Raw genomic sequence first — 24,753 nt, 5'->3', positions numbered from 1 at the left:
AGCAGGAATGATTATGCCTTATGTCTGTTGCGTGTTCATGGATCCTTTGGTTGATTGATCGACACGTTTCCCCAATATATGGAGTACCACATGAACATGGAATTAGGTAAACACCTTTCATGTCCTTCGGGTCAATGGGATCTTTAACAAAACCAAGAGAATTTCTAATGGTTCTAAGAGGTTTGAATGAAGAGGAAACATTATTCTGCCTAAGGATATGAGCAATCTTATTGGAGGTCCCTTGAATAAATTGGAGATGAACCTTGGAGATAGGATCAACACGAGCAATTTTCTCTCTAGAATCTTTACATGCTCTTTGAAAAGCTTTGAGGCTCTGAGTTCTACTGTAATAATTAATATGTTATTACTATTTTCATTTATTCCTACCTCCCTTTAGATATTTTTTAGAACCCTTTCTTTACCTTATCATATTCCAGTATTTAGTATACTACTATTTTTATTTTATCCCCCTTAACTTTGTTTTCATTATTCACCGATTTTTAACCCCCTTATTTATTTCCTTAACATCATCTGTGACCCTAAGTACTACTTTATTCCTAAATTAAGAATATTAAAAATTTATATCAAAAAATAAGAATATTAAAAATTTATATCATATATATATATATATATTTGTATTTGGGATGTTAGATAATATTAGAAATATTAAAACTCCCCTTTTTAAATTAAAATCATTACATCTAAAAAATTGGGTTTTTAAATTATATAAAAATAATAAAACTAATTTTTAAATAAAAATAATATTTTATTAATTTATTTGACTATTCTCCAATGGCTAGTTTTCAACGGCTAGATTTTAATGGCTAAACCTTGGAAATGATGCATCCTTACTATTTATTCCTGAAGATTGTATGATTTCTTTCACCTTGTCCTGAGGATGAACCACATTGTTTGGTTCGAAACGCCAACCAAATCCTAATGATGTGATTATTCCGGAAGACATTTATCTACAATATGGATCACAAAAGTTTCAGATCTAACATTGTTTTTATAATTTAATTTATTTAATAATTATTTTGTTGTCTTAATAATATTTTTTGCAAAAAAATTTGGTGTCTCAATTTTCCACTAAATGAAATATATGTCCTTGCAAATTTTCGTAAAAGCTTAAGAGGTATGAGTATGTTCACGTAGCATAACTTAGTCTAAAATGTGTAATTTTTAATATATATGTTTTTGATATTAACATTTTAGTTTTTTAAGCAAAATTATATATATATATATATATATATATATATATAGGCATGAATTGCAGGGAGAGAAGTAAGTTTTTCATATTAAAATTTTATTTTTTTAAGTAGAATTATATTTTTTATTCTTTTTAGAAATTGGTGAAGTAATATTTCAATTGCATTTTGGAGATACATGGGTTCACTTAAGATTTTTTTCAACTGTTTAAATAAATTGAAATCCCAAGAGTACTCTTTTGAAGAAGACTAGAAGTGTTATTGATTTTTTATTCAGCCCCTTTGAAATTGTCCAAAAAAATTTCAATTGTTATGTTTAAAATGAATTAGATTAAAAATATCATATGAATTTGAAATTGTTGAATGCATATGCCATTGGATAGAGGATTCTTGCACAAATCCAACATGATCAACTCCACCACTTAAGGACAAATTCTGTAGTAAATCTGATAAGGTACAAAATTTGTAGAAGAGGTGTTACAACAATAATTTTTAGGACTTCAAGAACTCGATGGAGCATTTTAAACGCTACAAAATTTGTAGAAGAGGTGTTACAACTATAATTTTTAGGACTTCAAGAACTAGATCGAGCATTTTAAACGCTTGATCGAGCACTTAAATTCAAAATTCAAATTGCTCGTTCGAGTCACATACATCGTTAACTAGCGACTCGATCAAGCCTTAAAATTTCTAACCCGCCAACGCCCTTACCAACTTTTATTGATGGTATTAATGGCAACTCTCGATCGAGTCATTAACTCAGGTTAGAAAACAACTCGATTGAGAGTTTATTTAGATGCGAGATATTTTTAAACGTCTCAATAACTAGATCGAGCACTTAAAGTCGCTAACATTCATTTTTCAGAAAAATGTGCCCTCATTTCACCAAAAAATGTAACTTTGCTCCATGCTTTGACCCATATACATGTTTAGTATGAAATAGATGTCGTAAAAATATTTTACTCTCATTCTCTCCATAAATAAAATATTTTAATATCCTTATGAAGTATTATAATTTTATATTAACTTTGAGATAGATGAAATAACTAAAAGTTTAGTATCAAATAGATGTCGTAAAAATATTTCACTCTCATTCTCTCCATAAATAAAATATTTTAATATCCTTATGAAGTATTATAATTATATATTAACTTTGAGATAGATGAAATAACTAAAAATAAAACGCTTTATATTTTCACTTGAGTAAGAGGAATAAGTCTTATACTCATAAAAATATTTCAATACAACAATTAAATAAAGTATTTGAAACTATATACTAACTAATTTATTTCAAGATCAATTTCATATATATATATATTCAACACCTAAAAAAGTTATTAAAAGTAAAATAATTCAAGTACTTCCTACTAAAAATAATAACAAGGAAAAGATTATAATTCATTCAATTTTGCAACAATTTGATTAAAAATTAATATATTTCATGTAAAACATATTACTAATGATAAGAAATTCAATGTGGATTATAGAGAAAATATTTTAATGCTTATGTCAAGTAAATTATTTCAAATTGTTATAATTAAAATATTTCAAATAATTTCACAATTAAAAAAAATTCTTATAATTAAATCATTTAAGTAATTTCACTAGAGATTTCAAGTAACTTCATTATTCTACTTCGATAAAATATTTTAAATAATTTCACTAGAAATTTCAAGTATTTTCACTATTCTACTTCGAGCTCTCTTTTTCATATATATATTTTAAATTAATAAAGTCCAACAAAAAAATATATTGAAATATTCTTTTATAAATTATGAACAATTTTTGTTTTCAAAGCGTTTAATCTATAAAAGCCTCCATTTTAACCACAAATTTATACCAAATTATTGTTGTACAACAAATATTTTATATTCAAAATATTTGATCAATCCATTTGGACATTGGGAATATAAATCTATTCTAATTTAAATTAAAAATAATATATACAAATTTATATTATTCTTTCAAAAATATTTTATTTTCAAATAATATATATAAATTTATATTATTATTTCAAAAATATTTTATTTTCATTATAAATACAGGATGAATAGTTATCATTCCCACTTACATGTGGGAGAATATTTGGTTATACATTTATACAAAACAAATATGATATCATTCCCACTTACATGTGGGAGAATATTTGGTTATACATTTATACAAAACAAATATGATGTATGATTTTTTTTTTTTTTTCCGAAGGTGGCAAAACCTATCAAACTCAGGTGTCAAACCAACAGTGAGGACATCTATATCTGGCTGCTATCCGCGGATGTCCGTTTGACTCATCACTGTTATGATGTATGATGTTCACAAATAAATGATTAAAATAAAAATTATATCATTTAAAATAATTTATTAAAGTGAATTTTGACTATTTCTACATATATTACCATCTAAATAACTTTTATAGAATTAAATCAAAACAACTTATATCTTAGTATCAAAATAACTTAAAATCTTATTATAAATAAATCAAGATAACTTATATCTTATCATCAAAATAACTTCATGATAAGTTAAACTTTCACTCTTATCTATGTCGATCATGGATTACAGAAGAATATGTTAATTAATTCCTTAATTCTCTTGGTAAAGGAAGAGATAAAAAAGATATTACTTTCACTTCCATATAATATCAACTTTATCTATGACCATATATCTTGATCATGGGTTATAGAAGATTATATTAATTCTTGAATTAATTCTCATTATAAAGAAACAAAACTACATGGATCTTTTGTTTTCAAAATATTCCACGGTTGAAAGGGACAGACTCTGACTCGGAGCGCGCAACACCTCTCCGTACATTGAATAATGGAATCATGGACTTAGAACTTAGAACCATAAACCTGGAACCATGAGCTGTGGTGTCACTGAATTCAATCCAGAACAGTAGTCTCCCCTTGGAGACATTCCTAGCCTTCTTGGAGGGAATTAATATGGACCATGGCTTCTGACAAGCCCCTCACTGCACTAGTCAACAATGAGCATCAACAGTCTTCAATACATAATTCTGAAAAACAATGGGAGAACGAACAAACCCTCTCGGCGAAGAATGGCGCCGCGGGGTGCTGCCATCCATCCGTCGGAATCACAGCACTACCTACGCTTTCCTCTTCTTCTTCAGGGTTTTGTGTTTGAGCCTCTTCATTAAATAACAACCTGTCAACATCTCCTCCTTTCGAAGGCGACAGCACAAGCGGAGACAACAAAGGAATTGGGCTCTTGCAAGATAAGCCTATCGATTCCGGGGACAGCCTTTTCAACTGCATTTTAGCCGGCGCCCGCTTCTGCAATCGGCTAAGAGGCCGCGGCTGGGGCTGAGAGACGCAGGGTCGAACCTCGGCAGCATTATCGTCATGTTTCTCCAGCGATTCAAACGACCTTTCCTGCACAAATTCAACAGCAGCACCACCACCAGTTTGGCTTGCAGCCATTTCTCCTGGCTTCCGAACAACAACACCAGACATTTGCCCGGCAGAAGGCGCCTGTTCGAATCCCCTTGGTTTATGAGAAAAACCACTTTGCTACCATATCTGATTGCCTGGAACTGATCAGCGACTCGCAGATGGGATTATATAAAGAGAAGGGAAATAGAGATGTTGTAATGGATTGCAAAATATAATGGGTAGTGGAGGGAAGCGATCCACGTCGAAGGAGTTCCTTCTGCGACTTGTCATGTTACGGTGCTTTCAGCCATGGTTTGTGGATGAAATACAACAAATTCGAGACATGTGAGTTAAAAAGAGGGTATGCGTGTACTGACCGCAGGAGATAGATCGATTTTGCAATCACTCGTTGTGGATTTATTCTCCAAAATCGTATTATTACTGAAAACGACAGTCAACAACACCGTTGGGGATAGAGTGATAAGAATGAATATGTTACAGGATTAGACCGTTTTGTCCTTCAACTACGTGCTGGCTCGACAATTTTGTTTCGTTTCTTTTCCTTTTTCTTATTGTATATTTTTCTTACTGAGAGACTTTTTAAAATTGTAAATTTTAAATGTGTAATTTGTGTATTTTCAATGTTTTAAGGTTTTTTTAAATGATAGTGTCTAAACATCCCAATTGAATAGAAACTCCACTCTCATCAAGAGATCTATATAAAGTTTTTAGAAATTTTATAGGATTCTCTTTATGATAGTTCGAGTAGCCACTTGAATATTGAAACATTTCAAAACAATTTCACTGTTCAATATTAGAAGTTCTAAACAAAACTAATGATTGGTATTGTATTTATTAAATGTAGTGTTATGTAGATTATCTATGATACAAAGCATATCATGGAGCATTGATTTAACTAGTCAAATTTCCATTCATTTGCTTTGTTGCATATAATTATAAATAACATTTATATTCTTTGTTGCATATAATTATACATAACATTTATATGGTAATAAAAATAGTTATACATTATAATTTGCTCTGTGTATATCTTATTTATGTGTTTTTATTTTTTCTCATGCTTCCACACCCATAACTTAATTATCACAGCATATTTAAGTTTCCTTTTGATTATGTATCATTGAAAAAGAATCAAAAAATCATATTTAAGTATTATATGGAACTAATATCAAGTTATCAAAATTATCATGTTATGGTTAATGTTTCTCATTATCACTCAAGTTAAGGTTTTCTATTAGGTAAGTTTTAAATTTGCACCATTTCACTTCTACAAATTGATGAGGAGGCTAACACCATGCTTATGGGAAAGAATTTGTTTGAAAATTTCGGTTACTGGATCTTAAAGATTAATGCTTAGGCATGACAAAAACCGAGCTTAGAACATAATGCTTCATTGGCTATTCATTAGCACAATTTATACCATTGTAACTTTGTGATCGATAACAAACAACACACCCACATCATTTAGATTCAAAAAAGAGTTGGAAGCCATGTAAACAAACTTGTTGGGAACCAAGCTATAATATTTTTTAGATCCATTTTAACATTTCAATAAGAAGGAAAGTATATTGTTAAGTTTATCTTATGATACAACACCTTGGGAATGATAAAAAGTCGATAAATATCAATCCACTTTGAGGGGTAAACCTCCTTTTAAATTGAACCCAATACGTAAGAAAAGATAAGATCCTCTTAAAATTATGTGTCTCTTTGGTATATACATAGGAGAAAAAGGGTACAATTATAACAAAAAGTAATAACCAACCTACTAATATAACAAATAAAATAATAATGAATGTTTATTGGGGCCTTAAGATAGGGGTCCGAGGGCCTTAACATGGACCCTCACTTTTAGAAAGGCTTTTCCTTTAAAGCTTGTAATTGAGGGTGTTTCTTTATGAACCGCTCATTTTCCCATGAAAATTCTTCTAGAGGCACATTCTTCCACTTGATTAGATACTCCATAACAATGTTATTTCGAAGAGATAAAGAACACTGCTCAATAACTTTTTTGGGTTCAAGAATCAACTGCCCATATTCATCTAATTCTAAAAGTTTTCTTTACACTGTCATAGTTTGTCCCAAAACCTTTTATACGAAAGACACATGAAAAACCTTATGAATGTGAGACTAAATTAAATATAACTTATATGCCACTTATACAATCATCTGAATAATTGAGTAAGGTCTATAAAATTTGTAGCTAATTTCTTATTCTTCTTTTTCTTATATGTAGATTTGTTACAAGGTTGGAATCTCAAAAAAACCCATACTCTCCTGAAATTTTCTTTCACTTTGATGTTAATATACTTGTTGCTTCATCTTGTTTTTCATTATTTGGAAGGTTTTCCTAAATAATTGTTAATTTTTTTTAGTATTTTCCATGTGAACATGCTTTTTTCATGTATTTTCAATTTTTTATGAGGTGGGTCTACTCAAAAGTATGCAGAGTAGACACTCGTTGGATGTGAAATTTAATTCCACAACCAACGGGTGTCTACACTTGACATTTGAGTAAGCCTACAAGGAGATAAGCTGAAAATACAATAAAAAATAGTTTTCTTTCTTTTTTTTTGAAAATTCAACCATTATTTTATTATTTTAACTATTATTTTATTATTTTCCTTAAGATTCCCACTTTAACTTCAAAATTTATTTTGAATGTGTCATCGATGCTTCCAATCCTAATAAGCTTAAATTATCTAATTGGATGGTTATTAATGATGCTATGAATTGATTAATGTTCCACAAGCTAGTTGTTTCTTAACAGGTTTTCTTTGAGGAGAACTACAATGCTTACATTGTTGGGCATGTCTTATATTATTTTCACTACTAGTAGAACACGTGATATAAATGAACCATGCATGGTGGTGGGATCATAGGGAGGGAAATAAGCCCCCTTGTGGAGGCCTAGTAACCCCCCTACATGGGGTTGTCTTAGAAAAAAAATGGGTGGTTTTTTTGTTCGAGGTTTTGGGACTCATGGTGGTTTTCCCCGTGGTTTTGTAGATCTAGTCAAAGGAACTAGGATTATATTCTAATATAGGGTTAATGGATTCGGATTTTATGAATGCTACAACATGTATATAATGTATTCTAACATTGTAAAGGAATATAACAAAAAATCAATTTGGTTTTCCCAGTTTTGGGTTCCAAGAGAAAAATCTCTATGTATATTTTCTATGATCACCATTATATATTTTCTGTTAGTTTCAAGATTTTTTTTTACAGACATTATTTATACAAAGTTTAAACCTACATTTGGTATTAGAGCATTTTTGGCTTCAAGGTTATGCCTTTGCAGTCAAGGGTTATTTCTCAATCCAGTGGTAGACCTCACTACAGTGGGAGATTTGCGGGGTCAATTCTTGTGGTAAAAGAAAATGGTGAAAGTTGCAAATATAGAGATTTTGAAATGAAACTAACTGAGTTTTAAGTCGTGGAAGCTCAAGATGGAGAATCTATTAGTGGATAAAGATCAATGGATCATTATGGATCCAACTACTAAACCAACGACAATGTCGACAGAAGGTTGGACCAAGTTGGATCAGAAGGAAAGGAATGCAATATGGTTGTATGTTTCAAATTTGGTATTACTAAATGTTTCAGGAGAAGCTACAACAAAACCATTGTGGGACAACTTAGAGACTATTTATTAGTCCAAGTTCATAGTAAATAAATTATTCCTATGGAATAAGCTCTATAACCTAAGGATGCAGGATGGAGACTTGGTGACAAAGCATATGAGTGCCTTTAATACTATGGTAAGTTAGTCATTACTTGGTTGATATTAATATTTTAGGTGAAGATAATTGCAACAATTTGTGTTCTCTACCATACTCATGAGATGGCATGGTTGTCAACATAGGTAGTAACACAATGACCTTAAAGTTTGATGATATAACCTCATCCTTGTTGTCAAAGGAGATGAGATGGAAACACATGGAAGGTTAGAATGTAGATGCCTTGTCTGTAAGAGGATGCTCCTAGAACATAAATAAAATAATTCCTTGAGTATGAGATCTAATTCTAGAGGGAGATCTAAATCTCCAGGAAAATTTGTAAAGGTATGCTGGAAATGTGGAAAACAAGGGCAATATAAAAGAGGTTGTAGATCCAAAAATGCTAAGAAAGGAAAGGGATTTGATGATGCTCCTTCCATAAAAGTGAAAAACACCTCAGGTGAAGTTGGGGATGTGTACTTGGCTTCTTCATGTATATATGTAAATCATGAGGCATAACTAATAAACTCAGGTGCATCCTTTCATATGACTCACCATAGCGAGTGGTTGTGCGAGTATAAGAGATATGATGGTGGTGATGTCTTCTTAGGTGATGACATGAAAACCTGAATCATAGGACAAGAAAAATTCAAGTTGAATTTGATAGGTGGAAGGATTAGAACTGTCATGAAACCATCTCAAGAAAAGATAGAAAAGATAGATCAACACCTTAGAATTCAGCCTCTTCGAGGGGGCAACCTCCTTTACATTACATAAATGAACAATTCTTGGATGATACAAATGAAAAGACCTCCTTTCTATATATAGGAGTCCAAGGGGTCATAACATAATCAGAGCCGACATAACAATAATAATGTAAGGGCACAATAATAACAATAGTGGGCTTCTCTGGGGCACAATAGTAATAATATGGGCACTACATGGGTACATCAATATAATAAGTGGGTTGTATTAATAACAATAAGGGGTTACACTAGTAGTATAGGGGCCTAACATGCCCCTCTCCTTCAAAAAGCGTTGTCCTCAACGCTTGAGTAGTTCTTGATGCTTCTATATAAAATTCTTGTCCTCCCATGTGGAATCTTCAGCGGGTAAGTTCTTCCACTTGATGAGATACTCTAAAATTGATTTATTTTGTAGCTGTCGGGTTCTTGTTTCTGTCACTGCTCCAAGTTCCAATATGATTTTTCCTTCCTCTTCAATTTCTGGCAATATTGTTTGAATTGGGATCTTTTGCAACTTTTGAATAAGTGGCCATACTTCTTCATCCTTCTTCCATTCATCCCTTGCTTCGTTTATCCAATTTGGTTGGATAATAGAAATAGCACAAAACAATGCTTCCACATCCTCATCCTTGAAGAGTCTTCCCATTCGGTAAGGTTGCCATTTTTTAAGTGCATGTAGTATTGCCAACATTTCCTTCTCATAAATAGCTTGCTTGAGATGTAGCAATAAAAATACCCAATCACCTACATCAAAAAAATTTTCACTACGATGTTGATCTACCTGTTGTTTTGTTTGATTTTGCACCGAAGTGGCGTTATCCTTTAAAATTTGGAGAACTTGTTGTTGATGCTCAATGTGATCTTTCACTGCTTGAACCTTTTTCTTCTTGATATGTCCTTCTATCTCTGGAGTTTGAGGAGTGGTAATTTCTTCCAATCCTTTACAAGATATGGTCGGATTCATTTCTTGATGCTCGATGTGATCTTTCACTTCTTGAACATTTTTCTTCTTGATATGTCCTTCTATCTTGATAGTTTGAGGAGTGGTAATTTCGACCAATGAATTACAAGATATGGTTGGATTCATTTCTTCTTTCTCGATGTGATCTTTCACTTCTTTCACCTTTTTCTTCTTGATATGTCCTTCTATCTTGAGAGTTTGAAGAGTGGTAATTCTTGCCAATGCTTTACAAGATATGGTCTGATTCATTTCTTCTTTCTCTGGGGTGGGGTCCTGGCGTATATCTTCTTCTTTTGATGTTTCTTGATCCTTTTCTTCCTCCTCTTCATATTTTATATAAAATAATTTCTTCTCAACACACTTATGACCTTTAGTACATTTGCTATCACAGTTGTAACAAAGCCCTTTTTCTCTTTCTTCTTCCAATTGTTGTGGTGTAACCCTTGTAGGTTGTGGAAGGCTAGGAAAAACAACACTTCCATATTTATAGTTGTGAGGGGTATGCTTGATAATTTTTCCTTCCAATATGTCACAAAGCCCTTTTACTCTTTCCAATTGTTTTGGTGTTGCTCTAAAGAAGGTGTTGTTCTTTGTATCCTCATAATGTGCTATCATTTCCTCCGTGAAAATTGACCACGTAACAAGTTGTTTACGAGAACAAAGCCCTTCATACCATAAAAATTGATTTGGTTCTAAATATGAAGATGCAATACATACCTTTTGTAATAGTGGTACACCATGTAGATCAAAATATTGCTCCATCTGAAGTATCCAATTTACCGGATCCTTTCCATCAAACTTCCTCATCTTGTTTTTTCTTGATTTTAGGAGCTCGATCTTGAAACGACTGTAACTCTGTACTTTCAGATCTTTAAGTTCTGAAATTGTGGCCTATGGTAGCCCTATTTGTCCTCTTTCCAATGCCACAAGTCTGACCCAAATTGGATTCTCCAAGGAAGAGTTATGCAAAATCTCCCACAGTGACTTGATTATATACTAGTTCCATAGAGCGAACTTGTACGACGTGCCACGAGTCACTATTTTGACCTTTGGATCTGAAAAATGCACACACGAAACTACAATCCGTCCTATTTTTGTACCTTCTTACGAAATTTCAATTCGATCCCCAGAGAGAAAGTTATGACGATTTTCCCCAGGTCACCTGTTTTGAATGTAATTCAGGAGTCTGCAAAAAGACCAACTTCAACAGATCATATCTCCACAAATATCACGCGAAAAGCTCTGAAATTCGGACCCAAGGTTCAGCGTAATTTCTTCTCAAATGGGTTTTTTTTGCGACTTCTGAAACGTCACAGAAAAAAAGTTATAGTGAAAATTCCACGATGACCTGTTTGGAGCAGCGAAACCCTAGAATCCAAAGCTCTAATACCAAATGTTATGAAACCAGCTCAAGAAAAGATAGAAAAGATAGATCAACGCCTTAGAATTCAGCCTCTTTGAGGGGGAAACCTCCTTTACATTACATAAATGAACAATTCTTGGATGATACAAATGAAAATACCTCCTTTCTATGTATAGGAGTCCAAGGGGTCATAACATAATTAGAGCTGACATAACAATAATAATGTAAGGGCACAATAATAACAATAGTGGGCTTCTATGGGGCACAATAGTAACAATATGCGCACTACATTGGTACATCAATATAATAAGTGGGTTGTACTAATAACAATAAGGGGTTACACTAGTAGTATAGGGGCCTAACAAGAACACTTCCCATCATTCAACATATTCCAGGATTGGCTAGAAATCTAATTTATGTAGGAAAGAAGGATGATGTAGGTGTAAAAATAGTGCTTGAGAAAGATACATGTGAGATGGTTTGAGGAACATTAGTATTGATGAGGGGAGTCCCGATTATAACTTTATATAATTTTTTGGGAAGCACTGTTATTTATGGGTGAAATAGTTCTATTGTTCTTGAGAATGGAGGAGAAAATCTTGTAGTATTTGGAGAAAAGATTGTGTTTTCGCATCAAATACTAGGACATATTAGAGAGAAGGGCCTTGGAATACTACATGGTAATGGTATGGTAGAAGGTATGGCTAATTTCTCTCTAGATTTTGATTTTTATGAACACTGTGTATATGGGAAGAAAAATTGGGTGAGGTTCTCCTTTTGTGTTAAGAGGATAGAAGGAATATTATAGCTAGTGCATAGTGATGTGTTTAGACATGTATCAGCTCCATCACTAGATAAATTTATGTACTACATATATTTGATAGATGAATTCTCTAGGATACATGCATATACTTCCTCATGAAGAAATATTAAGTATTTAACAAGTTTAAAGAATTTAAGATTGTGGTGGAAAATCAGACAAACAAGGAGATTAAGGTGTCCAGGACGATAATGGGGGAGAGTTATGCATGAAGAAATTTGAAGAGTTTTGTAAGAAGTGTGGTATAGCATGACAGAAGATTGCTTTATAAAAAACTCGGCAAAATAGATTTTCAAAAAGGATGAATAAGATATTGATGGAAAAAGTAAGGAGCATGCTCAATGGTGTTGGGTTAATATGGAAATTTTGGGCATAGGTAGTGGATATTAAATTTTACCTAGTTAATAGATCACCTTCATCGACATTGGAAGATAAGACTCCACATGAGGTATTGAATCTTAAGAAACTCTCTCTCTCACATCCCAGGGTATTTGAATATGATTCATATATACATGTTCCATAGGAGAAAAGAACAAAGTTGGAGAATAAATTTGAAAGGTGCATCTTTATTTGGTTTAAAGATGGTGTAAAAGATTACAAGCTTTGAACCTAGAAGAAAAAAGGTTGTTTGCAGTTGAGATGTTATATCTAGAGAAGTGAAGGATATCATGAAATTGGAAGTCCTATCAAGAGAAAAGGATGCATAGAAGATAGAGTATGAACTGAAGGATGAAGAATCAAACTCCATAGAATAATAATAATAAGAAGAAGAAGAACCACACACTTTAGTTTTTAGGAGATCAGTTTGGAAAAGGAGGAAGCCAAAGAGGTGTACTCCATCTGATTTTTCATTCAATTTTTTCTTTACTCATTACTGATGATGATCCTAGAATTGTGACGGGGGTAGTGAATTCAAAGGATGGAAAACTTTGAAAAAAAGGACATGGTTGAGAAATGGAAAACATGGACAAAAATGAGGCTCGAGATCTAGTGGACTTGTTAGATGAAAGCAAGCCCATTGGAAGAAAATGGGTGTTTAAGAAGAAGTTGAATGCAGAGGGAAAAATGGAGAAATACAAAGTTGGGTTAGTAGCAAAAGGATTTTCCTAGGTGTATGGAATTTGTTAGTGTCAGTCTTTCCAGCCTTCCTCCAGTGATCAAACATGCTCTTACAAAGTGATTTTAAGGTGTCAAGGTCAAATTTTATCATTTCAGTGAGTCTTCAAGTAAAATTTGGTCACTAGGCATTAGGTCTAGGGTTTGCTTTCACTCCTTTCAAAGTTGTCCAAATGTCGGTCTATGTCACTATTCAGCTGATTCTACCATCATTCAGAGGGTTGTCATCATCATGTCAGGTTCCAATGGGTCATTTTACACCTTGTTCATGCTTCAGTTGTGCCTAGGTAAGGTCATTTCCCTCTCCTAGGGTTTTGAAGGCAATTTCTCTTGGACGGTCAAATCATCAGAAAAACTTGTATCCTGATGTTCATCCACCTTCCCCTATCCTTAAAGTACCTTATCAAACACTTCCCATCAGTGAGATCCCCCAAATTCCTCATTTTTGCACAAACCCTAGTTTCTTGCTACAAACCCTATTTTCGAGGCTAGGCCTATGTTTTGCCCTTTTGGACCCCTTCCCCTCTCTCAATCTTTGAAATTCCACTTTACCCTACTTCCTAGCATCCCTCCCTACTTCCCAAAATTTTCCCAAGAATTTATAAGCCCCTTATCCCCTTTATTTCGCTTCATTTCGACAAATCCCTTGTTCCACACATCGAGGTAGGTTTTACTCAAATGATGTTTTTGAGCAAGGAAAGATGAATTTCGGAACAATGAGAGAGGTTTTTGTCCAAAATAGGCCAAGGAAGAAAAACCTCCTTCACTTTTTACACAAGTGTCATGGTTTTAGAGAAAAGTCAAAAATACAGTCGCCTTAGGAGAATTGATGCACCTCTGAAGTAACCTTGGGAAAATCAAGTTTTCTCCTAGCTTGGTTGGCCACATGAGTTTCTTGATGCATCAAATGATAACTAGACACAACTATATTTCCAATGAGCTATCATGAGCTCAATTTGGAGTTGAGGAAGACCTTCAAAAGTTGACTGCAACATCACTCTGCCTTGAGGCAGCCTCATTCTGCACATTTTGACCAGTCTTGGGAGATTTGACTTTTGATAGGGAAAATGAACTCAAAATTGAAAAATTCCAGTTGGTTTGGAAAGTAGACGCAAATTCATTCCGACGAGCTATCCTACACCCAATTTGGACACCGGGAAGGCCTCCAAAAGTCATTTGCAAAAGGGCGTGGTGCACTGGCGTGGCGCACTCAAGGGTCCACACTTATTACAAAGAAAAGGTGCGGTCAGGTCCACAGGATACATGACCATTAGGTGTGGGACCGCAGGCAATGTGAAGAAAAAGTGTGTAACTAGACATTTTTGAGCAAAAACAGGGTTTTTCTCCCTGTGTGCCGCGCCACATGGTGCGCGCATATGATAGGAAGCTCTAAATGGCAAAAACTTTATATTTTTGGATTTGTCATGAAAAATCATGACTACTGGTGCATGGCCAGGAAGTTTGGGCAAGTTTTGATTTCTCATGAGGTCAAAAACACTCAAAAAATGACCTCACTGCCCCTATTTTGACACAGAGGAAGCAGTCTTGGGAGATTGAAGTTTTGGAGGGGCAAATGACATCCAAATTCAAAAATTCAACTTGGGTTGGAAAGTAGACAAGAAGGGCTTTCCAACAAGAACACTTGGGCTCAATTTGGACTTTAGGAAGTGCCTCAAACTCAACCTCAAAGTGGCGCGATGCACAGAGAAATTGGCGCGGCGCACAGAGGATTTTTGCTCAATTTTTCACCTTCCAGCTCAGAAATTCGGCCAGTTTGACTAGTTTTGCTTTGTGATGTAATTTTTGATCTAACTTGATGTAATTGGATAAACATGATGTAATTTTGGCACTTATTTACTTGTTCTAGAGGATTCATTCACTAAAAAGTGAAAATTAAATGAATGAATCAGTTTCCTAGCATATAGGGGTAAGTTGTTTGACTACCTAGATTTCAGTTCCTTGTTTAGAATTAGTTCAAACAACTCTTAGAATGATGAGCTCGACCCCTAGAGGCATGGGAAGGAGTTAGGCTTGTCTATATCATGTAATTTCTTAATCATTTTTCAAGGTTGGACTCTTGGGAAAAGTTTGGCACTCTATTGTACATTCACTTCTGCATTTTTGGCTAAGGAAAGACTAGAGTATTGCAGCACTGTTTGGGATCCATGTGGCTTTATGTTTTTATGGTGTGCTTCTCTGAGTAATTGTAAGTTTATCTAGTGTTATGTGTATCATTTTCATGCTTCTTCTTCTGAATTTGAACAAATGATTGATTAAGGTAGAATCCATAACTGCTATGCTCTGCCTTTGAATTTGTTTAAATTTTTATGTTTTCATCTGTTTAAGGAGAGTTCTTGAGATTTTCTTGCTCTTCTTAGCTCCTCACCAGTCTGATCTATCCATCTCACTCGCTTTAAATCATCAAAACGATTGCCTTCCTTGCCCCAATCGGAACTCTACAGAAACTGTGCCTCATCCCCGAGCCCAAATTTGCCTTTCCCATTTTTCAACAAAACCCTCAAAAAACCAAATCAAATCCCTGCACTTAATACCTAGCCTAAGATCAGTTGCAAATTTAGTCATCTCAAGCCTCATCGATTACCTTTTGCCGAGATTGACCCAGAGAGAGCCCTCTCCTGTCCTCGTAGGGCTAGCTACAAGGCTGAGCGTGGTTTGATGTGGACCTAGAACCTTGTCTTTTCAGCCTGAGGCAAATCTAGGCTCTAACATAATTGATTATAGTGATATTTTTCCACGTGTTGTCAATTTAGCTTCTATTAGATTTCTTTTATCTATCACTATTGCTTTCGACTTTTAAATAGAATAGATAGATGTGAAGATAAAATTCCTACATGGGGATCTAGAAGAAGAGATCTATATGAAGCAACTAGAAGGCTTTGTAGTGTAGGGTAAGAAAGAACTAGTATGTAGGCTAAAAAGGTATTTGTATGGGTTAAGACAATCTCCAAGGATGGAGTGTAACACATTTGACACATATATATAGGGACTTGAATTCACAAGGAGCAAAGAGGATCACTGTGTGTATTTTAAATTAGTTGGTGATTATGTTATTTATTTGGTATTGTATGTGGATGATATGTTGTTGGTTGGAAATGACAAAGAAATTATTTAGGATGTGAAAACCCAATTGTCCTATAAATTTGACGTGAAGGACTTTGGTGCTACAAATTTTATTTTGGGCATGTAAATAATAAGAGTTTGGGCAAAGAGGAAACTCTAGTTAAATCAAAGGAAGTATGCCGAGACAATATTGTAGAGGTTTAATATGCAGGAAAGTAAATCGATGAAGCTCCCTACTCTTATAGGTGTAAAGTTATTTGCAAAACAGTGTCCTAAGACATAGGAATATGAAGAGTACATGTCTTGTGTTCCATATGCAAGTGCACTTAGAAGCTTGATGTATGCAATGGTATATACTAAACCAAAAATTACACATGTAGTGGGAGTATTGATTAGGTTTATGTAAAACTAGGGAAAGATCATTGGACAACAATAAGGAGGGGTTAAAGTATCTGTGTGGCATTAGTGATAATGGTTTGTGCTACCAAGGAAGATCAAGATTGAAAAAAAAGGTCAGACATACATTGTAAGAACCATGGGTTGATTTTCTATGTAAATAAAATAAAACCAAGGTCATGGGACACATATTCCAAGTTGAATGGAGGGAAAAACACTATAGTGGGCATCACTCGTGGTTAATTAATGGTTACGAAAATTGGAAAAAGAATTGGAATAGGCAAGAGGAAATAAATGACAATTGAATATGAGAAATAAAGGAAAAATAGGAGAAAAGGAAGATGAAGAGACACAAATATGCATGCAAGGGAAATTAGAGAGATATTAGGGAAAAATGAAAGGAAAATGAAAAAGGAAGGGAAGAGACTAGACATCAATGATAAAAAGGCATCAGAGAAACAATTCACAACTTTTGGCTCAACTTTTAATTAGTACTAGCTTTTGATCACTTTCAAAAAGAGAGCTCCAAGAGAAGAGAGAGGAAGAACTTGGACACGAAAGAAAGAAAAGGAAAGTAAGGGGGCACAAGGAAAGGATTGGAAGATCAAATATGGGAAGAAGACATTGTAGATAATAGGTTGCATATGTGATCTCATCGCTGAGATTTGGATGCATGGTACATGCATTTGGTTGTTTGGTTTCTTTGTTGTCACTGGCATGGGATTTTCCAGGATTGACAATGTTTTTTAGCCTTTCCTTGTCATTTCCTATATATCCATGGTTTTTTGGGTTCCTTATTTCAGTTTATGCTTTAGATGGATGATAGACTTTAGATGTCGGTGAGGTGGGTCTCACGAAATTCCCAAGGGTCAAGGGTGGAGACGGGCTTTATCCTGGAACTCTTGATAGATGGGTGGAGACATGGAAACTCCTCTAGGTATGGTGAAGAAAGTCAGAGGCATACAATCTTGTTTGGTGTTAGTGATTTTTAAACCAGTTTAGGTCAAATCATTGTGGTTTAGGGTTGAGGTGGTTTTTCCTCTGGAAGCCCTGGTTGGTTCTATTTTTATTTATCCCATGAGATCCCACATTCATGCTTGGAATATGGAGTGGGGTTGAGTGGTTGAAAGGGAGATTTGGTTCAACCTAATCTATGGTCAAGTGGTATGTGGAAGTCCCTGACTTGGTTTGATTTATTCATATGTTATTATGTGTTATTTATTATTAAGATCAATGAGCACTTGTATGGGCTATTGTGTTGATTTTATGAATGGTTTGTCATGGATTTATTCTTGTTAAATGTTGGTTATATTCATGATACATCTGTATTGTATAATGTGCTCTTGTTATGGATATTGCTTATGGTTTGATAAGTTATTAAATAATATATGAATGCATGGGCTAAGTAGTGTTGTTGCAACTAGTTTGAGAGGGAATTGGGCCTTCTTGATGGTTTTATGATGAAGTTAAGAAGACATTGAACATATATGCATTCATGATTTGTAGATTATCATGTTTACCATATGTTTGATGAAATTTTATCACTTTTCTGGCATGTTTGGGCAAGATCTGAGCTGAAGTATTCATTATGCATAATTGTGGTCTTTTAGACTTGATTATGGAAAGTTATGGGAAGTTATAAGCAGTGGCTTGTAGGATAGCCCTGAGAATGTGGCACTGATTTCCTAGCCATAGGCTCTTAACTGAGAAATTTCGACTATAGCCACATGGAGGAAGGCTCGTGTGTGCGACTGTTGCCTTCTAGCCACATGGAGGGCTTGGAATGCATGCGGATGGAGTGTAAGGTATGGGAAAAAGAAAGTTCTATCCCAAGGAAAGTTCATCAACAGATGTTGTCTGGTATCTGGGTGATGTGATGCTCCTTTGATGTGTCAATATGTTTCTAGTTAGTAGACCCCACTTCCATAACTGGAACTTGGGTGTTGCGTCATTTCATAGTAACTCTTATCTCATTTTTACCCTAGAGAGCTTGTAAAACTAGATAAATGTGGGATGGGGTGGTTACATGGTGGTATCAGAGCCAAGTTATAGCACTAGACCTCGGGGTAAAGATAGATTGTTATGTATGCATGTCAGTTGTCTATGTGTTTATCATGCATGAATGTTGGTTATTTATTATTATGGTTATGATATCTATGTATAAGTCGGTATGTTTGTGATTTTTTATTACGTTAATCTAGATTGGCATGTGAAGATTCAATAACTTCCCTTGAGATTCCTTGAGGTATGTTTTTTTATTATGTTTTACATAGCTAAAAGTGGCATATTGCAAGAAATATAAGGCCAAGAGATGAAGAGAAAAATAGTTGAGTACAACTCATATGACTCTTCATACAGGCCTGAAGAGACATTGGTAGGATGGGAGAGACCAGTTAAGTAGTAGGGAGTGGAATATTCTCTTAGTTTGGTAGACACATTGAGAAGTTTGAAGGCATAGATTGTGAGTTGCAAGACAGAAAATGAGTGGTTGATTGATGCATAAGAAAGGATTTCTAGAGCTCAAGAAAATCAAGTTGAGGTTAATGTAGTCATCCTCCAGAGCCTTTCAAAATTGCAGAAGAAGGGATAGTTGGGGATTAGTCATGGAAAGGAAGAAAAGAATAATGGTGTAGATGGAAGCTTGTCTTAGAAAGAGTATAGGTTGGGTAAGGAGGCTACAGTAAGAGTTGGAAGATCCTTGGATACACCTAATAGGAGAGCTAGAACTCATGGATTTTATTCTAGCTTCAGTTCCAAGAGACATCATCATTATCACTGCCAACATCCTTATAGGAGAAGTGAGAGGGGATATTTTTCAAAATAGTTCAAGAAAGCCAAGTCTCCTACTTTTGATGGATAAATTAAGAAATAAGAATATGCAAAAGCATGACTTAATGGGATGAAGAATTTCTTCATATTACATGATTACTTAGAGAGCATGAAAGCCAATATAGCCACATTTACTCTCAAAGGAAAATCAGATGTATGGTGGGAAGATGATAAGCACGTAAGATTTATTAGGGAAGAGGAGATGATTTGGGATGAGTTTGAAAGGCTCTTCAAAAGAAAGTACTTGTTTGAGAGATATTATGATGGGAAGGCTGAGGACTTCTATGACCTCAGGATGGGTTCCATGACAGATGAAGAGTACACAACCAATTTCTAGAGTTTTTGAGATATGTTCCTTATCTCAAGGATGAGAAAGCGGAGATCCAAATGTTCTTCAGTGGGTTTCCAGTAGCATTCAAAGACTGGATTGAGTTTGATGAGCCTCAATCATTAGAGGAAGCCATCAGGAAACTAACCATTATTATGAGAAGTCAAAGAATAAGCCTGAGTTCAAGCGGTACTGGAAAGGTAATGAGAAGACAAAAGTAAAATGACCTAAGAGGAGAGGAGGATCTCAGGATGTAGGTGACAAGGAGAATGTAGCAGCTCATAAGAAGTTTAATGCAACTAAGAGAGGACATGGGTCTCAACCCAAGGAATAGTAGAATAAAGGCGATGACAGGAAACCTTTGAGGTTTTAGACTTATGATGGAGAGAATCACAAGAGGGATTGTCCATCACATCAAGGTGGAAGGACTCATATTTATAGCACTCATGAGGCACATATAGTTGGAGATTTTGGGCTAGAGTATTCATAGGATTCATGTAGCAATGGCTAATAGGTAGGATGATCATCAAGCATCCGTTATCGAGATGGAAGGTAAGCTTTGTGATCAAGTTGTTTCCATTTTGATTGGTCCTAGATCTGATTATAGCTATATTAATCCTGACCTGTTAGATCATTGTCGGTTGAATAAGGAAGTGCATGCATAATCTTGGTTGATGCAGTTGGTTATAAGGAAAAAGAAAAGAGTTCATCACTGGGTGAGATCTTGTGCATTTGAGCTTAATTGTATGCTTCCATGAACACATACAAATGTAATTCCTTTGGGTTCATATAGCATGTTGTTGGGAATGGAGTAGATGTTCATTCATAGGACCAAGGTAGATTACTACTACAAGGCCATTGATTGCCTAGATGATGATTGAGAAAAGAGATCTTGTAGGGAAAGAGAATTATACATGAGTGAGAATGGCTACAAGTATGCAAACCAAGTGTTGTTGTTGGAAAGGATGTTTATTATTTTTAGTACATGTTTCCAGTGACAAAGGGAAGGAAGATGAGGATGACGGATGATGGAGAAAAGAGATCTTGCAAGGAAAGAAGAATCCTACATGAGTGAGAATGGATACAACTATGCAAACCAAGTGTTGCTGTTGGAAAGGATGTTTATTATTTTTAGTACATGCTTCCAGTGACAAAGGGAAGGAAGATGAGGATGATGAAGTCTCAAGGAAGTATCATTTATTCCATCAATTTAAAGATGTATTTCCTGCAAAGATTCCAAAGTTATCACCTCATAGGGAGGTGGATTTCTCTATTGAGTTGATGACAGGAGCAATACCAATATCTAAGACACCTTATAGGATGAGCACACTTGAGTTGGTAGAATTGAAGTTGCAACTTAAAGAAATGCTTGATATGGGATACATAAGGCCAAGTTTGTCTCCTTGGGTAGCACCAGTGTTGTTTGTAAGGAAGAAGGATGGTACTCTTATATTGTGCATTGATTATAGGTAGTTGGATGAGGTGACTATCAAGAACATGTATCCATTTCAGTAGATTGATGACTTGTTTGATCAACTGAAGGGAGTTGCAATATTTTTGAAGATTGATTTGAGATTAGGATATCATCAGGTGCGCATCAAAGAAGAAGACATCTACAAGACTACATTTCGTACAAGGTATGGGAACTATGAGTGCGTGGTGGTTCCTTTTGGTCTTACTAATGCTCCAACCACCTTCATGTGTTTGATGAACAATATGTTGCACCCTTATTTGGATAGGTTTGTGATAATATTTATTGATGAAATATCAGTATATTTAAAGAATAAGGAGGAGCATGCAAATCACCTGGCAACAATGTTAAGATTGTGAGAGAGAATTAGTTGTATGCCAAGCTCAACCAGTATGGTTTCTTTCAAACTCAGATCCATTACTCGGGACATGTTGTTTCCAAGGAAGGGTAATAGTAGATCCTAAAAAGATTAAGGCTATCATGGAGTGGCCTCCAAGGAATGTGGATGAGGTAAGATCATTCACGGGACTAGCAGGTTATAGAGGAGGTTTGTCAGGAATTTCTCTAAGATTTTATATCCTATTACATATTTGCAGACAAAAGGGAAAATGTTTGAATGGACTGAGAAGTGTGCAACTAGTTTTGATTTGTTGAAGTAGTTGCTTACAAATGCTCCAATTTTAAAGATTGTAGATCCTATTAAGGAGTTTGTGGTTTGTACAGATGCATGTAAGGAAGGACTTGGTGGAGTCGTGATGCATGAAGGACAAGTGGTTTTCTATGAATCAAGAAAGTTGAATGAGCACGAGAAGAACTATGTGACTCATGATCTTGAGTTGGTAGTGATCATTCATCAGGGAAAATTTTAAGGATGGAAAATTATCTTAAAGTTTAAAAACATTGGCGAATCTCACTAGTCCCTAATATGCAAACTATAAAATATTTATTGATGAATTTGTAAATTTATTCAAATTTATAATTATTTTATATATTCTCTTTTTATAATGCTGGAAATTTTTAAGGTAAAATAATTTTATATTGTAAAATTTGGCTAAATCATTTTTATAAAAATGGAAATTGGTGAATCTTTCTTTTGAAAAAATCATGGAAAATTAACCCATCTATGAATATTAGCCCCTAAAATTTTCCATGTCATTCATGCATTGAAGATGTGGAGACATTATCTCCTTAGCAGGAGGTTCATTTTGATGAGTGATCATAGTGGACTGAGGTACTTGTTTGACCAACCCAATCTGAATGTTAGGCAACCTAGATGGTTGCCTACTCTTAGTGAGTTTGATTTTGAGATTAGGTACATCAAGGGCAAGGAGAATCGGGTTGTAGATGCTCTCAGTAGGAGAGTGTAGGTAAATCACATTTTAGTTGTGAGCTCTTATGGGACAGATTTACATGAGTAGCTCTTCAATTCAGGGCAGCATGATGAGAGGTATCAGCAACTGAAGAAAATATTGCAGTAGGAGGGTGAAGGTGATAAGGATGTGTAGTATCACCTCAGAGAATATGTCTTGGTTAGGTTCAAGAGAAATATTTATGTGTTAAATAATAGTGAGTTGAAGAAGCTTATTTTGAGAAAGTTTCATGTCAAGCCATGTTCAGGTCACCCAGGATATCATAAGATTTTGACAATTGTTAAGAAGTTCTACTATTGGAAAAATTTGAGGAAAGAGGCGGTTGAGTTTATTGTAAGGTTTTTGGATTGTCAGTAGGTGAAATCTAAATGCAAGCATCCAGATAGTTTTTTGTAGCCTATTCCAATTCCAAAATTAAAATGCGAGGTCATTTACATGGACTTCATTAGAATATTTCCTAGCAAATCGAGGCCACATAATTCCATCATGGTTGTGGTTAACAGGTTGAGTAAGGTAGCTCACTTCATTGCAGGTGAAGTGTACTAATTAAGCTAGTGAGGTAGCTCAGATATTCATCAAGGAGATAATGAGGTTGCATGGAGTTCCAATGAAGATGATATCCGATAGAGATGCCAAGTTAAATTCTAGGTTTTGGAAGGATTTGTTCGTAGGCTTGGGGAAAAAGTTAGCCTTTAGTATAACTTATCATCTGGAGACATATGGACAAACATAGAGGGTTAATAGGATCCTTGAGGATATGTTGAGGATGCATGTTGTGCATTAACAAAGGAAGTGGGAGGAATATCTTCCATTGGTAGAGTTTTCATATAATAATGGGTATGAGGAATCCTTGAAGATGAGTCCATTTGAGGCTCTCTACGGACGAAGTTGTAATACTCTTATAAGCCGGAGTGATCCAGTGAATAGGGTACTGATTGGACCAAATTTGTTAGTAGATATGGAGGAGGAGATGAAAATTATTAAAAGGAATTTGAAGGCAACATAAGACAAGTATAAGAGTTATGTAGATCAACATAGAGCATTCAAGGAGTTTTAGGTTGGGGAGAATTTGTATTTGTGAATCAAGCCCAAGAGAAGCTCCTTAAGGATTTGGTCATGTGCCAAGTGTTATAGCTCCAAATCTCACTCTTATGGTTTGTGATGCTGCACTTATGGCCTAGGGCAACCCTTCCTTCCAGACCTGGTCCAAAAATTTAAAAAACTATGTTTTATTCCCTATACGCGACTTTGCCCTGTGTTAAACGCGTGTACACGCGGGTCTGTCATACCCAACCCGCGTGTATCTATTAAAACACTTAAAAAAATAATAATAAATTCCTCTTTTTTGGGCGGAGATCGCGGGTTTACCTACTGGATCACCTGTTAGTGCCCGTGGCCCAACTGTTCCCAACCAACTCCTAACTAAAAAACTACTTTGGAGAGGGTATAAAAAGACATCAATGGGAAGGCAAAAGAAGGGAGAGAGGAGAGCAAGATTATTATGCTGAGATTTTTCCCTTAGACCAGGTCTGAAGTCCTTGGTGCATTCTGCACTTTCCCCCTTTTGCATAGGAAACCCTTGTTTCCATGTGTATTGGTGATCATTCATCCTTGATATCATCATTGAGTAAGACTTGGAAGGAGCTCTTGTTGGAGGCTTGAGGCTGGAACGAATCCGGGAGGAGGCTTGCTTGGAGCCTGCTGAAGGTGTTCAGGTGATATCTTTCCGATATATGTACTTTATTTGCCTTTATATATAAAGAAACACGTCTTTGTTCCCGAATAATCTTTCTTTATGCTTATGAGATTCTTGTGTTGAATTCTTATGAAAGTGGTTACTTAAAGATTTTTTATAACTAACTTTATAGCATGAAGATGATTTATATATAAGTATTAGCACTTGTACTTTTGTGTTCTTTGATTTGT

General features: G+C 34.9%; 1 protein-coding gene across 1 annotated transcript; it reads right to left on the bottom strand.

The window, feature by feature from the left end:
- Positions 1–3,895: 3,895 nt before the first annotated feature.
- On the bottom strand, positions 3,896–4,813 carry LOC149149487 (uncharacterized). The gene has a single exon (XM_089445431.1). The coding sequence runs from the start codon at positions 4,682–4,684 to the stop codon at positions 4,205–4,207; it is 480 nt and encodes a 159-aa protein (XP_089301557.1). The 5' UTR covers positions 4,685–4,813; the 3' UTR covers positions 3,896–4,204.
- Between the last annotated feature and the right edge of the window lie 19,940 nt (positions 4,814–24,753).

The sequence above is a fragment of the Pinus tabuliformis genome, chromosome 9 (assembly GCF_031772625.1).
Source record: "Pinus tabuliformis cultivar Carrire ecotype Pingquan chromosome 9, CPIR1, whole genome shotgun sequence".
NCBI lineage: Eukaryota > Viridiplantae > Streptophyta > Pinopsida > Pinales > Pinaceae > Pinus > Pinus tabuliformis.
This window is presented reverse-complemented; position numbering and strand designations above follow the sequence as displayed.